The sequence below is a fragment of the Mastomys coucha genome, unplaced genomic scaffold, assembly GCF_008632895.1.
Source record: "Mastomys coucha isolate ucsf_1 unplaced genomic scaffold, UCSF_Mcou_1 pScaffold6, whole genome shotgun sequence".
Taxonomy (NCBI): domain Eukaryota; kingdom Metazoa; phylum Chordata; class Mammalia; order Rodentia; family Muridae; genus Mastomys; species Mastomys coucha.
The window spans coordinates 125,995,646-126,008,391 of NW_022196912.1; the positions used below are offsets into that span (position 1 = coordinate 125,995,646).

Here is a 12,746-nt window from a genome sequence, read left to right on the forward strand (position 1 = left end):
AGCACTGGCTAGTGGTGGTAAACTCCTAAATAGGTACCAGAAAGGAAGCCATGTGTGTGCAGCCTTCCTTCCCAAAAGGAGGCCTCCTCCTGCGGCAGAGCCCCAGAGGAAGGAAGAGCTCTCCAGACAGGGCTGTCCAGATGGGCAGCTGCAGGCGAGTGGGAGGGCCTGGGGCTCCTTCAGGCCCAGCTGACTTCACTGTACACCCTTTTAGCTTCTTGGGCAGCTTTCATTGCCCTCCTCTCAGAGTGCTAACTGGTGGCTGGAAGCCAGGTCTCCTGGCTCCTCCCTTCCCCTGGGATGGAGCCACACCCCAATGGTTTCCTTAAGGCAGTCTGCTGGAGGTAGCCTCTGATGGGGCTGAGTGTGGAAAATAGACTAGGGGGTTGGGGGGTTGAGTGCAGACAGTTGGCAAGGAAGCCATATCCATGTTCAGTGTGGCCAGGAGTGCTGTGGCCAGGCCAGGGAATGTAGTAGAGTTGACTCAGAAAAGCCTCTCAATTCTGGACCTGTCTCCAGATGTATGGATCTGAACCAGTAACCTTCTCCTGCCCTAGGCCACTGTATGGCAGTGGTAGGCCTGGTTGGGCTCCTGCCCTAGGCCACTGTATGGCAGTGGTGGGCCTGGTTGGGCTCCTGCCCCAGGTCACTGTATGGCAGTGGTGGGCCTGGTTGGGCTCCTGCCCCAGGCCACTGTATGGCAGTGGTGGGCCTGGTTGGGCTCCTGCCCCAGGCCACTGTATGGCAGTGGTAGGCCTGATTGGGCTCCTGCCCCAGGCCACTGTATGGCAGTGGTGGGCCTGGTTGGGCTCCTGCCCTAGGCCACTGTATGGCAGTGGTGGGCCTGGTTGGGCTCCTGCCCTAGGCCACTGTATGGCAGTGGTAGGCCTGGTTGGGCAGCTGTCTGGGCCTTTTCTGTGTACATACAGTTGTTCAGCCCTGGGTGGGTGGGGAGTGAGCAGGGGAGTGAGCAGGGCAAAGGCTGCATGCCCTCTTTTAGGACAGAGTTCTAGGTGCCAGGTGCCTCTGTGCCTACTCTGTCAGGAGGAGGGGTGTTCCTGACTCCCACTATGTGTGCCTGCCAGTCCTTGGCTGCCCCCACCTTTCACACTGGCAATGTTTAATAGATGAGAGGCACGGAGGGAGACTGGACCCAGGCCTGACTGACTGGAACACCCCAATCTTTTCAGTACCTGCCACAGCTCTGGGACAGACAGGTGGTTCCCACGGGACAGGCTGTCACTCTTTGGGCTGTGTGGGTACAGAGCTGGGCTGAGACCTTGGGAAGAAGGCCCGGCCCGGTACTAGCCTGGTCAGTTAGCCTGTCTACTCACCTGGTGTCTGTCCTCGGGCTGTGGTAGGAGCAGGGAGTATATGCCTTAGGGCTGGTGGGATAAGACGTTCCATTCAAGCTCTTGAGTGGCAGCTCTTCTTTTATTGTCACTGTATTTGGGGGCCTGCCAGGTCTCTGCAGCCTGTGGGAAGCTCTCAACCTTTTTGCTGCTGACCCTGGACCATTTGGGGCTTTCCCCAGAGACCAGATGTCCTGGCCACCAGGCTGTTAACCAGCCCGTTGTCCCCCATACCTCTGCACCCTCCCTGGCCCCAGGTGTTATTAGCACGAATGTCATATCTCCACAAGTGCCCCCTGAAAGGCGTTTAATATTGCCACAGAGAAGAAGTTAGATTACATTCAGTGTCTGACATTAATGTGCTACTTAAGAGAATTCATCATACTGCAGTATTAAAAAAGACATCTCTGATGGGTGCTGAGTGGTGTCCCTCCCCCTCCCCAGACTGGCCCACCTCTGGGGAGCTGGAAGCCTGCTTTTATGTAAAAAAGCGTGCTTCCCTTCCCCCCAGCTGGAGCCGGCTTTGTGATATCTGCACATTTGGGGGGTGCGGATGCTCTTGTCTCCTGAGAGACCCTGTCATTTCCCTGAGGTAATGACAGGTTCTTTCCAGCAGACAATGGATGGGGGCAGTGGGGGGCAGGCTGGGCGAGATGCCCTGCTCCATCCCCTCCCTGCCTGGAGACTCGGGATCAGTGTCTGCTCAAGAGGCATCAGGAGACCGGCAGAGCCAAATCGCAGCTTCTCCAGGTCTCTCCTCCCCACTAGGCAGCCTCTCACATCTCCAGAACCCATTTGGCTCCTGAAGTGGTGAGGAGTTCATGCTGGAAAAAAAATTGCCAAAAATTACCTGGAAGTGCACATTTTCGTCTGCACTTCGCAGTGGTTGGAAATGAAACCGTTTTGTTCATGTCTCCAGGGGATAAAAGAATCGATTCTTGCCTGATGGAGCCCAGGTTCTGAGTAGCACAATAGCCAAGGATTTCTTTGCTCCTCTCTTTCCCCAGAGGGTGGAACACTGCACTCCACGGGAGGCTCTGCATATCAATGTGCCCCTTGTCCAGTGGGAGAGAGCCTGTGGTGCCTGGGCAGGCTGCCCCCCTAAACCAATTTTGCAGCGTTATGTATCTGTCACTTACAATTAAATCCTTGAAAAATATTGGTTCTGAAATGAGTCTTGGTAATTTGATTTACACCAATGTGGAGAAGTCAGAGATTTCACTGGAGAGTGAAAGGTGTGGCCTCCAGGCAAAGGGGAGCCCTAACTCAGGGTGGCCTTGAGGAAACAGTACCTGCCCCAGCCTCCCTCCCCTGCACCTGTGGGGAGTATCCATTTCCCCGCACAGGTTTTGGGGTGCTGCAATACAGTTTTCTTTGGCATCCTCATATTCTCCACTGCATTGTCAGGGCCTGGCATGGGCACAGGGCACACTGGAATCTCCTTTGTGTTTCTGCCATGGCCCAGGCTGACTAGTCAATAGCAGAACTCTGGGAGCTCAGGTCCACCTTTGTCCTGTCTTCTTCCACACCCCTCCTACCCTCAGCTTCCCCAGTCTGGGGTTTGTTAGACCAGATTTCAGAATTGCCTCTTCTCAGACTGGGTCCTCCTTCTGGTGGGATTTCCCCTACTTTCTGCCCGCTGTAGTTTATCTCCTCCATGATGATAGCTTCCTAAGTTGGTTCAAGGCAGCAAGCATGGAGTTCCTTCCCAGAGCCTGGCCGTCTGAGGCCCTTCACCCCTCTGTGGCTTATTCATTTGCGCATCCCACTGGTGTGCCTGTTGTCTTCTTGGGGTGCGAGTCTCTCCAGGAGGACTTGGGCCTGAGGCTGCTGGTGGAGGATGAGGGACCCTGAAGGAGAAATGCCTAGGGCCCTAAGGGATCCTCCTTCCTGCCGCTGCTAACTGATCTGCACTTCCCTGCCTTGCCCTGTCTCCTGCCATGCTGACTGGCTCTGCACCCCACCCTGGGCTTCATTTTCTCTCTACCCTGCTGACCTCATGTGGGATTCATTCAGGCAGCATTCCTGTGGGATCGGTACCCATGCTGAGACCTGGTCTGCCGTCCTGACTCGTGCTTGCTTCCCCTGCCCTGTAATTAGTGGCCAGCAGGGTGGAGGGCGGAGCTCAGATGCCGACTTCTGCCAACCCCCAGGTGAAGGTTATGCTGCGCATATGGCCAGCACAAGGAGTCCAGCGCTCAGCCGAGTCCACATCCTTCCTGAAGGTGGATTCTCGCAAGAAGCAGGTGACTCTCTATGATCCCGCTGCCGGGCCTCCAGGCTGCACAGGCCTCCGGCACGCCCCCACCGCACCAGTCCCCAAGATGTTTGCTTTTGACGCCATCTTCCCCCAGGACTCAGAGCAGGTACAGTGGAGGGTGCTTGTGACGGCATCTGATTTGCTTCTGCAGAGAGGGAGCCTAGCTGGTTGTTAGGCCTGCCAGGTCTGCCTTCGGAGTAATCCTAGCCTAGGACATTTGCCCAGTCTCTGCCTGGGCCTCTAGGCTGGGGGGACACTGAGCTCTTCAGAGCCTATTCCCCCATGATGCTTTGGAGTATGCCCTGGGAGCCAGGGACACTGGCTGCCCACCCAGCTCACTGAGCAGTGACTGTGACTTCCTTGTGCTGTTGCAGGCAGCAACATTCAGTGCTGGGTCGGGTGTTTGGGCATAGGTGCCTAGCTGGCACATCCTACCTGTGTTGTATATGTCTCATCCGCTGACTTATATGTCCTGTACTTTCTGTGTGAGTGTGGGAGGGCCCTGTGTTCCTGACCCTGTGTAGTTCAGCTGCCCTGTGGACTGTCTGCCTGCCTGTGACCAGGCCACATGAGCCTTAGGTGTATACAGACATAGCAGAAGGTACTGGCCACAGCCCTTTGGCTCAGACACCTGCCTAATCCCCATGGGTTTCTCCCCAGGCTGAGGTCTGCTCCGGGACGGTGGCTGACGTGCTCCAGTCTGTGGTTGGTGGAGCTGATGGCTGCATTTTTTCCTTTGGCCACATGAGCCTCGGTAAGTGCTCTGTCATCTCTCTGCACCCATGGTGCCTTCTAACTGTCCTCCATCTTGGTTGCTGTCATCTTGGAGCCTGGCCCTGGTTGAAGAAAGAGATAGTTCTCCATAGGAACGGGAGTGGGGATCTCACAGGAAGCTGAGGCAGGCAGCACCAGAAGATAGAAGCTTCAGAGTGGCTGGAGGCTGGAGAGGCCTTCTGGGTTGGCCCTGAGGACCCTGGGCAGGTTCCTGAGCTAGTAGGACTCTTGAGAGCAGGCTGTGGAGAGTCAGCAGTGGTTCTCACATGCCCTTGTCTCCCAGGCAAGTCATACACCATGATTGGGAAGGACAGCTCACCCCAGAGCCTGGGCATCGTGCCCTGTGCCATCTCCTGGCTCTTCAGGCTCATTGATGAACGCAAGGAAAGGCTGGGCACACGCTTCTCCATCCGAGTGTCTGCCGTGGAAGTGTGTGGCCACGACCAGAGCCTGCGGGACCTGCTCGCTGAGGTGGCTTCAGGCAGCCTTCAGGACACCCAGTCTCCGGGCGTGTACCTTCGGGAGGACCCCGTGTGTGGGACACAGGTGCAGCAACACTCCCAGCTCTTCTGGGACTGTGGAGGAATGGGGAGGGCTCTCAAGCCACTAAAGACATGTGGCTTCTGCTTTCCTCTCGCAGCTCCAGAACCAGAATGAGCTGCGTGCACCCACAGCAGAGAAGGCAGCCTTCTACCTGGACGCAGCCCTAGCAGCCCGCAGCACCAGCCGTGCTGGCTGCGGGGAGGATGCCCGGCGGACCTCCCACATGCTCTTCACCCTGCATGTGTACCAGTACCGTGTGGAGAAGTGTGGCCAAGGAGGAAGTAGGTGCATGGGAGGCCAAGTGCATGGGGTTGCCGTGTCTGTGAGGTTGACTGTCCCCATGCCCCAGGGGAGTCCTTGTGGGCATCTCTGAACGTCTGGGTTGGCTGTGGAAGTACCCGGGTGCCCAGACTGCAGCACCAGCTTGCAAATGTGTTCTCAGTGTCTGGAGGTCGTAGCCGCCTGCACCTCATCGACCTGGGCAGCTGCGAGGCAGCCCTCAGCAGAGGAGAAGCTTCAGGAGGGCACCTGTGTCTGTCGCTGTCAGCTCTGGGCAGTGTCATCCTGGCCCTGGTCAACGGGGCCAAGCATGTGCCCTACAGGTGAGTGGGAGCACAGACAGGCACCAGCATGCTCACCTCTAGGGAACCATGAGGCAATTTTGATATCTGGTATTTCTGGGAGCCTCCGTGGAGGGCCAGCAGCGGTATTCGTCTCACCTCAGCCTCTGAGCATCTCCTTGGCTTGTAGGGACCACAGACTTACCATGTTACTGCGGGAGTCCCTGACTACCACCAACTGCCGTACCACTATGATCGCGCACATCTCAGACTCGCCAGCCCACCACGCAGAGACACTCAGCACGGTGCAGCTGGCTGCCCGCATCCACCGCCTGCGCAGGAAGAAGGGCAAGGTGAACCCCATCTCCCGCTGCTTCCCAAGGGCTCCCAGGCTCCCTCATCCTCTGTAGCTAACCCCTAACTCTGGATGTCAGGGAGAGGAGGGCGCAGGTGTGTCCAGCCGTGGGTGGACCTCTTAGGCCCCAAGTCCTTGGTGCACTGAGCAGGGGTAGAATGCTTATAGTAGGACTTACTTTGTAAGGTTCTTAAGGTTCGTAGGGGATGAATACCACCTCAGCGGGAGACTGAGGTTACTGCCCGAGGTCTGGATGCTGCACTAGCATGGCCTTCCCTGCCCGAGCTCCTCTCTCCCCGGCCCGTGACATGGTCCATGCTGATCACCCCTCAGAGCTCCCCAGAAGCCTCCCTAATGTTCCATGTCCCATATTGGGGTTCCCAGCACTTACAGGCTTTGCTTAGCTGCTGCTGCCTCTCAAGAGACCACACTCTATGTTGCTGAGAGGGCAGAGTCCAAGGGAGGGATGAGCTGGGAGCAGGGCTGTGTGCCGATGGGTGGGTGAACTCACAGGGCTCTGTTTTCCTGCCCCTAGCATGCATCCAGCTCTTCAGGAGGGGAGAGCTCCTGCGAGGAGGGCCGGGCCCGGCGGCCCCTGCACCTTCGGCCCTTCCACCCACGCACCATGGTATTGGACGCTGACCGCTTGGCTCCTGGCCTGTCTGGGGATCCCGATTACTCGTCCAGCAGTGAGCAGTCCTGCGACACAGTCATCTATGTGGGCCCCGGTGGGATGGCGCTGTCAGACCGTGAGCTCACTGACAACGAGGGCCCACCTGACTTTGTGCCCATTATCCCTGCACTGAGCCGACGAAGGCCCTCCGAGGGACCCCGGGATGCAGACCACTTCCGCTGCAGTACATTCGCAGAGCTGCAGGAGCGTCTGGAGTGCATAGATGGCAGCGAGGGATTCCCTGGCCCCCAGGGTGGCTCTGACGGAGCCCAAGCCAGCCCCGCCCGGGGAGGCAGGAAACCCTCGTTACCTGAGGCCACGTCCCCCAGGAAGGCTGGGGCCCCCACAGTGGTTACCGGTTGCCCTCGAGGCAGTCCTGGGCAAGATACTCCCCGGAGCACCTCAGAGCCCTCTAAGGCTGGCGCACAGGGTGAGCAGAGAGTGGATGGTGCCCGGCCTGAGCCACCTGCTCCAGACAAGACCACAGGAGGCAGAAGGCCGCTGCCCAGTCCAGCCCCTCCGCCACCTCGGCAGCCAGAAGCTCGAGGCATCCCCACAGAACCTGGGGGAGAGGATGCTGACAGCGAGCTGCGGACACCCCCAGTGGGCATGAGTGGGCATTCGGCCTTGCCCCCACTGCTCTCAGACTCGGCTTATCCTTCCTCGTCGGCTCGTGGACGCCATCTGGAGAGAGGCCTGCTGACCACCACTGTGACCCTGCAGCAGCCAGTGGAACTTAATGGCGAGGACGAGCTGGTGTTCACGGTGGTAGAGGAGTTACCTCTGGGCGGACTTGCAGGGGCCACGCGGCCATCCAGTCTGGCCAGCATGAGCAGTGATTGTTCCTTGCAGGCTTTGGCCTCAGGGTCCAGGCCAGTTAGTATCATCAGTAGTATCAATGATGAGTTCGATGCCTATACCTCACAGGTCTCTGAGGGCTCAGGAGACCCTGGGGAGCTCCCAGAGGGAACAGTGTGGGCTAGTGGCAGTCCAGCTTCATCCATTGGCTCCTGGCTGAGCGACGTTAGTGTCTGCTTGTCTGAAAGCCGCGGTCCCACCCCACAGCCTCCCTTCAGCCCCGACTTGGCAGCAGGGCCAGGTCCACCAGAGTTTTCTACCCCAAGCAGCTCCCTAGAGGACAGCAAGGTCAGGTCCTCAGAGTGTGGAAGACCAGACAATCCCGGCTCAGCCCGGAGTCCCCACCCTGGGGAGGTGGTTGCAACAACTCAAACCCATCCTGGCAGAGAGCCTTGGGCCAGGTCCCCGCATGAGGCAGCTTCAGCCCAGACTATCCACTCTAGCCTGCCTCGGAAACCCAGGACTACCTCCACAGCCAGCCGAGCTCGTCCTAGCCGGGGTCCATACAGCCCCGGTGGCCTATGTGAGGACCCTTGGCTACTCCGGGCGGAGGACTCTGACACGCGCCAGGTAGCCTCCACAGGCAGGGCCCCAAGCCCTACCTCAGGCTCCCCTGGATTGCCAGAGACTCAGATGATGCCCGCTTGTGCTCAGAGAGTGGTGGATGGGTGTGAGGTGGCATCCAGAATGTTGCGGAGACCAGAGGCCGTGGCTCGGATCCCACCTTTGCGGAGGGGAGCCACCACACTGGGAGTGACCACACCTGCTGCATCCTGTGGGGATGCTCCAGCAGAGGCAGTGCTCCATTCAGGAAGCCTGAAGACCACCTCCAGCAGTAAGAAGAGCGTATCTCCCAAGGGGGCCTTCTGTCCAAGGCCTAATGGGGGAGGCCCCCCAGCCCCACCTGTGCGCAAGTCTAGCCTGGAGCAGAGCACGGCCCTCACCCCCACCCAGGCCCTGGGACTGACCAGGGCAGGGGCTACTTCTGCCTTCCGAGGGGAGGAGGAAGCCAGGACCAGTGGTCGGTCTGATTCCTCTGTTCCCAAGGCCACATGCAGCCTGAAAGTCCGAGCTGGCAAGATGGAGGCTCCACACCGTCCCTCTGGCCACATGTCCCTGGAACGGTGTGAGGGCCTGGCACACGGCAGCAACAAGGTCAGAGATGTCGCGGGACGGCCACCGAGGGCTGTGCCCAGGTTGGGTGTACCACCCGCCAGCCCTCCACTAGGACCAGTTCCTGCCTATAGGAGCAGCCCAGCCAAGGGTGTTGGAGCGACCAAGCCTCCGACTGGTGGAGCTAAGGGTCGTAATCTGGGGCCTAGTACATCTCGGGCTCTGGGTGCTCCAGTGAAGCCACTGGCGCCTGTGGCAGGCAAAACTGGTGGCGCTGTGCCAGGACCCCGAGCTGCTCCACGGGCTGTGCCGGGTATTGGGGTCAAGGCAGGCCGGGGCACCATCATGGGCACTAAGCAGGCATTCCGGGCTGCCCATAGCCGTGTCCACGAGTTGGCAGCCAGTGGATCTCCTGGTAGAGGCGGCCTTTCCTGGGGCTCTACGGACTCGGACAGCGGCAACGACAGTGGTGTGAACCTGGCCGAGGAGCGGCAGCCCGCAAGCCCCACCTTGCCCTCCCCCTACAGCAAAGTGACCGCACCGAGGAGACCCCAGCGGTACAGCAGTGGCCACGGCAGTGACAACAGCAGTGTGCTGAGCGGGGAGCTCCCCCCTGCTATGGGCCGCACTGCACTGTTCTACCACAGCGGTGGCAGCAGTGGCTACGAGAGCATGATCCGGGACAGTGAGGCCACTGGCAGTGCCTCCTCAGCCCCAGACTCCATGAGCGAGAGTGGAACAGCCACCCTGGGTGCCCGCTCCCGCAGCCTCAAGTCCCCAAAGAAGAGAGCCACAGGTGGGCAGCAGTGCTGGCCCTCAGTGGGCCAGCACTCTACAGTGTGTAGACCTGAGAGGTCCTTGATGGTGCATTTGGTCATCCCTAGGCTCTGCTGGCTCATGATCCCCACTTCCCCAGCTCAGTCTTGTAGCCCTGTGGGTTCTTACTTTAGAGGCAGCTCTGTGAGGTGCTTGTTTCATGGGGGTGGGTCCAGCTTCTCTACCCTGGCACCTCACCCTGTGCGGTCTCTACGAATGCCAGGTGTGCCTAGCCCTTGGTAGCTTGTTAGCAGTGGGGCCATACAGCCCTTTGTAGGGTATAAACTTTAACCCAGCTCTGGGAAAGATCTTCAGCTTGCGAGCACACGTATTATCAGCTGGACACATTCCTAGATACTCCATGGGCTTTGTTGTACGTAGAGGTGCATGACCCTCTGTAGTTTATAAGCAGTCAGTCCCAGGGTGCTCCCTTTCCTGAGCCCACTTCATACCAGAGGCTGATTCTTAAGCCCTGACAATAAAGAGACAAGGGTTGGGTTAGGCACTGGGCTCTGTGCCGGTCTCTCCCTGCCCAGTGTCCCAGCTGCCCAACAGTTCCTGCCAGCATGCTCTGGGCCCCACCCTGTCAACAAGAGGGGCAGGCAGGCTGTGAGTTAGAGCAGTAAGTGTTACTGCTGTGCAAGCAGTTGGTGCAGCTGTGCAGGTGATGTGGCTAGACACCTGGGGTGTCCCTGGCTCTGTTTCAGGTCTACAGCGGCGGAGGCTGATCCCGGCTCCACTTCCTGATGCTGCTGCCCTGGGCCGCAAGCCCAGCCTCCCTGGGCAATGGGTGGACTTGCCCCCTCCCCTGGCAGGCTCTCTGAAGGAGCCTTTCGAGATCAAGGTGTATGAGATAGACGATGTGGAGCGTCTGCAGCGGCACCGGCTGCCTCTGAGGGAGAACGAAGCCAAGGTCAGGGAGGCTACTGTCAGGCTGGGAGCCCCGTGGTGGCAGGGAGGGCCAGCTGAGGAGCCCCGTGGTGGCAGGGAGGGCCAGCTGAGGAGCCCCGGGGTGGCAGGGAGGGCCAGCTGATAGGCCATCTGATGGGCTATCTGGGCCCCTGGAGAGGGGGCCAGGCAACCCCTGACCCCACCTTTTTTTGTCCACAGCCCTCCCAGGACGTGGAGAAGGTAGGCACCAACTTAGACTATCCCTGAACTTTTGCCCTGGTGCCCTTTGCCAGGAGAGGGTGCCCGCAGGGACACTTCAGGCTACAGCTGTCTCCACAGAACTGGAACTGGGGTCCAGGAACTCCAAGTGTGGGCCCCCTGCAGAGCCTCCTCTCTTTACCTTGGTGGTTGGCCATGTGTCTGTGTGGGCCCCAGAGCCAGAGGAAGGCCATGGCAAAAGCCAGGATGCCGAAAAGCCCTAGGGTGAGAGAGTCCCTGCCATTTATATCCGAACCCACTCTTCCCGTCCCTTGCCAGCAGGGCCCAGTGTGCATCAGCTCCAAGCTGCGTCTGGCAGAGCGCAGGCAGCAGCGGCTGCAGGAAGTGCAGGCCAAACGTGACCACCTCTGTGAGGAGCTAGCTGAGACCCAGGGCCGGCTGATGGTGGAACCTGGGCGCTGGCTGGAGCAGTGTGAGTGCACCCCTCCCTCTGTGGTGGAACAGGGAGACCCCCAGCAGGTGCAGGATCTCAGGCCCTGAACAGGGGGACCCCCAGCAGGTGCAGGATCTCAGGCCCTGAACAGGGGGACCCCCAGCAGGTACAGGATCTCAGACCCTGAACAGGGGCACCCCCAGCAGGTGCAGGATCTCCCCAGCAGGTGCAGGATCCCAGACGCTGCTCCCAAGCCTACCCCTCTGGTCTCAGCTGCTCTCATCCAGCTGACGGCAGAAAGGGAGGATCTGCTGGGCTGACACTTTTCCTTGAGGAAACTGAGGACCCTGGCTGCTGTCCTGACCTCCACCCTGACACTGTCTCTTTCCCTCCAGTTGAGGTGGACCCAGAGCTGGAGCCGGAGTCAGCTGAGTATCTGGTGGCCCTGGAGCAAGCCACAGCTGCCCTGGAGCAGTGTGTCAACCTGTGCAAGGCCCATGTCATGATGGTCACCTGCTTTGACATTGGAGTTGCTGCCACCACTGCTGTACCTGGGCCACAAGAGGTGGATGTTTGAGGTTGAGCACAGGGCATAGGCAGGACATGCAGGGCAGGGGGTGTGAGCATATGGTGTGGGATGGAGTGAGGATGTGGAGGGGGTTGGCGGGTTGAAGACGAAGAGTCTGTGCAGGACCGGGGGATCTCAGAGAGGAGACAGAGGGTGGGAAGGGGAGGGCCAGCCAGTGGACAGAGAGCGCATGGAGACGGAAAGACTGTCGCCACCCAGACAGCCACACAAGTGCCTTTATCTTGGAGTAGGCCTTTTCTCCTTTTCTAATTTGGTGCTATGGACTCGAGACAGAACTCAGACACCAGCAGACAGAGTCTCAGCCTAGGTGGCTGTGGCCACTCTGGGCAGACGAAAGCCAGTTTGTTTCTGATTTTGCCTTCCTTACAACCAAGCAGTTTTGTGTAGCAGGGCAGGCCTGTTCCGGCCAGCTTTCTTTTTAGGATTGGGTTAATTTTCCTTTCGAGCAGCTTCTCTCGACAGTCCGCTCGAATGGCCTCTGCCACACTGGCAGTGGTGTCCTTGGAGTGTGGACAGCTAGCCGCAAGTCCCCTCCTCTCCTTGAGGGCCCCACTCCATTCTGAGGACACCAGAGGCCACAAACTCACTCGGGCTGGGCCATGAGCACACAAAGCTTTCTTCCACGGCAGGAATTCTTACCAAAACCACAAGCAAAAAAAAAAAAAAAACAAAAAAAACAAAACAAAACAAAACAGTGAAGTGAACCACCGCCAACAAAGATGGGAGCGTGGGTTTTTGTAAAAGTTCTGTTAGCTTCATATTTTTCTATCATTTTGCCTATAAACATAGAGTTTGCAGTGGGAATTTGAAGACAAAGGATCTAAGTTTTTATGGTTTTCTACAGGTATTCCCAGGTCGGGGGCTCTTGGCAGCTGTGAGGGGGCAGGCTTTTCCAGGGGGACACTGGGGGCATTGTGGGGGTCTGTGGGAGGCTATTCTTTCAGATGCAGACGAGGGGCAAGCCTGCCAGCCTGTGATGTGGCCTGCACGCAGGTTCGTGCTTTCTGACCTTTGTGTATTTTCTAAGCGTCCAGATCTTTGTACAAATGTGTAGATAACACCTCGCGACTGTTTTTATTTGTGAATAAAAGATGTGTTGATTGTTTATATGGTTCTGAGTTTCCTGGGTGCCCCTGAACCCTTCACCCGTCATGTGTTCATATTTTACCGTGCGAGGGGGCTAAGAAGGCTGCCGGGCATTGCAGGGAGGCAGCCACAGGAACTGGAGATTTCTGGGAGCTGTGTTGGGACTTGCTCTTAGCCTGCTCTTCCTATATGAGCTCGTGAGAAGTTGAATAGGTGGCTAGCAG

General features: G+C 58.4%; 1 protein-coding gene across 7 annotated transcripts in view; it reads left to right on the top strand.

The window, feature by feature from the left end:
* Window positions 1–12,543, top strand: part of Kif26a (kinesin family member 26A) — a 39,100-nt gene extending 26,557 nt beyond the window's left edge. For 3 of the 7 annotated variants that reach the window (XM_031356248.1, XM_031356251.1, XM_031356254.1), the window contains 11 exons: window positions 3,506–3,718; window positions 4,273–4,366; window positions 4,670–4,932; window positions 5,027–5,210; window positions 5,372–5,531; window positions 5,680–5,842; window positions 6,380–9,284; window positions 10,012–10,217; window positions 10,415–10,435; window positions 10,733–10,886; window positions 11,243–12,543. In XM_031356248.1, coding sequence (XP_031212108.1) covers window positions 3,506–3,718; window positions 4,273–4,366; window positions 4,670–4,932; window positions 5,027–5,210; window positions 5,372–5,531; window positions 5,680–5,842; window positions 6,380–9,284; window positions 10,012–10,217; window positions 10,415–10,435; window positions 10,733–10,886; window positions 11,243–11,424 — 4,545 coding nt within the window. In that variant the 3' untranslated portion in view covers window positions 11,425–12,543. The remainder of the gene's footprint in view (window positions 1–3,505; window positions 3,719–4,272; window positions 4,367–4,669; window positions 4,933–5,026; window positions 5,211–5,371; window positions 5,532–5,679; window positions 5,843–6,379; window positions 9,285–10,011; window positions 10,218–10,414; window positions 10,436–10,732; window positions 10,887–11,242) is intronic. The other 4 variants (XM_031356249.1, XM_031356252.1, XM_031356250.1 and 1 more) reach the window with 2 other exon arrangements.
* The last annotated feature ends 203 nt before the right edge of the window (window positions 12,544–12,746 follow it).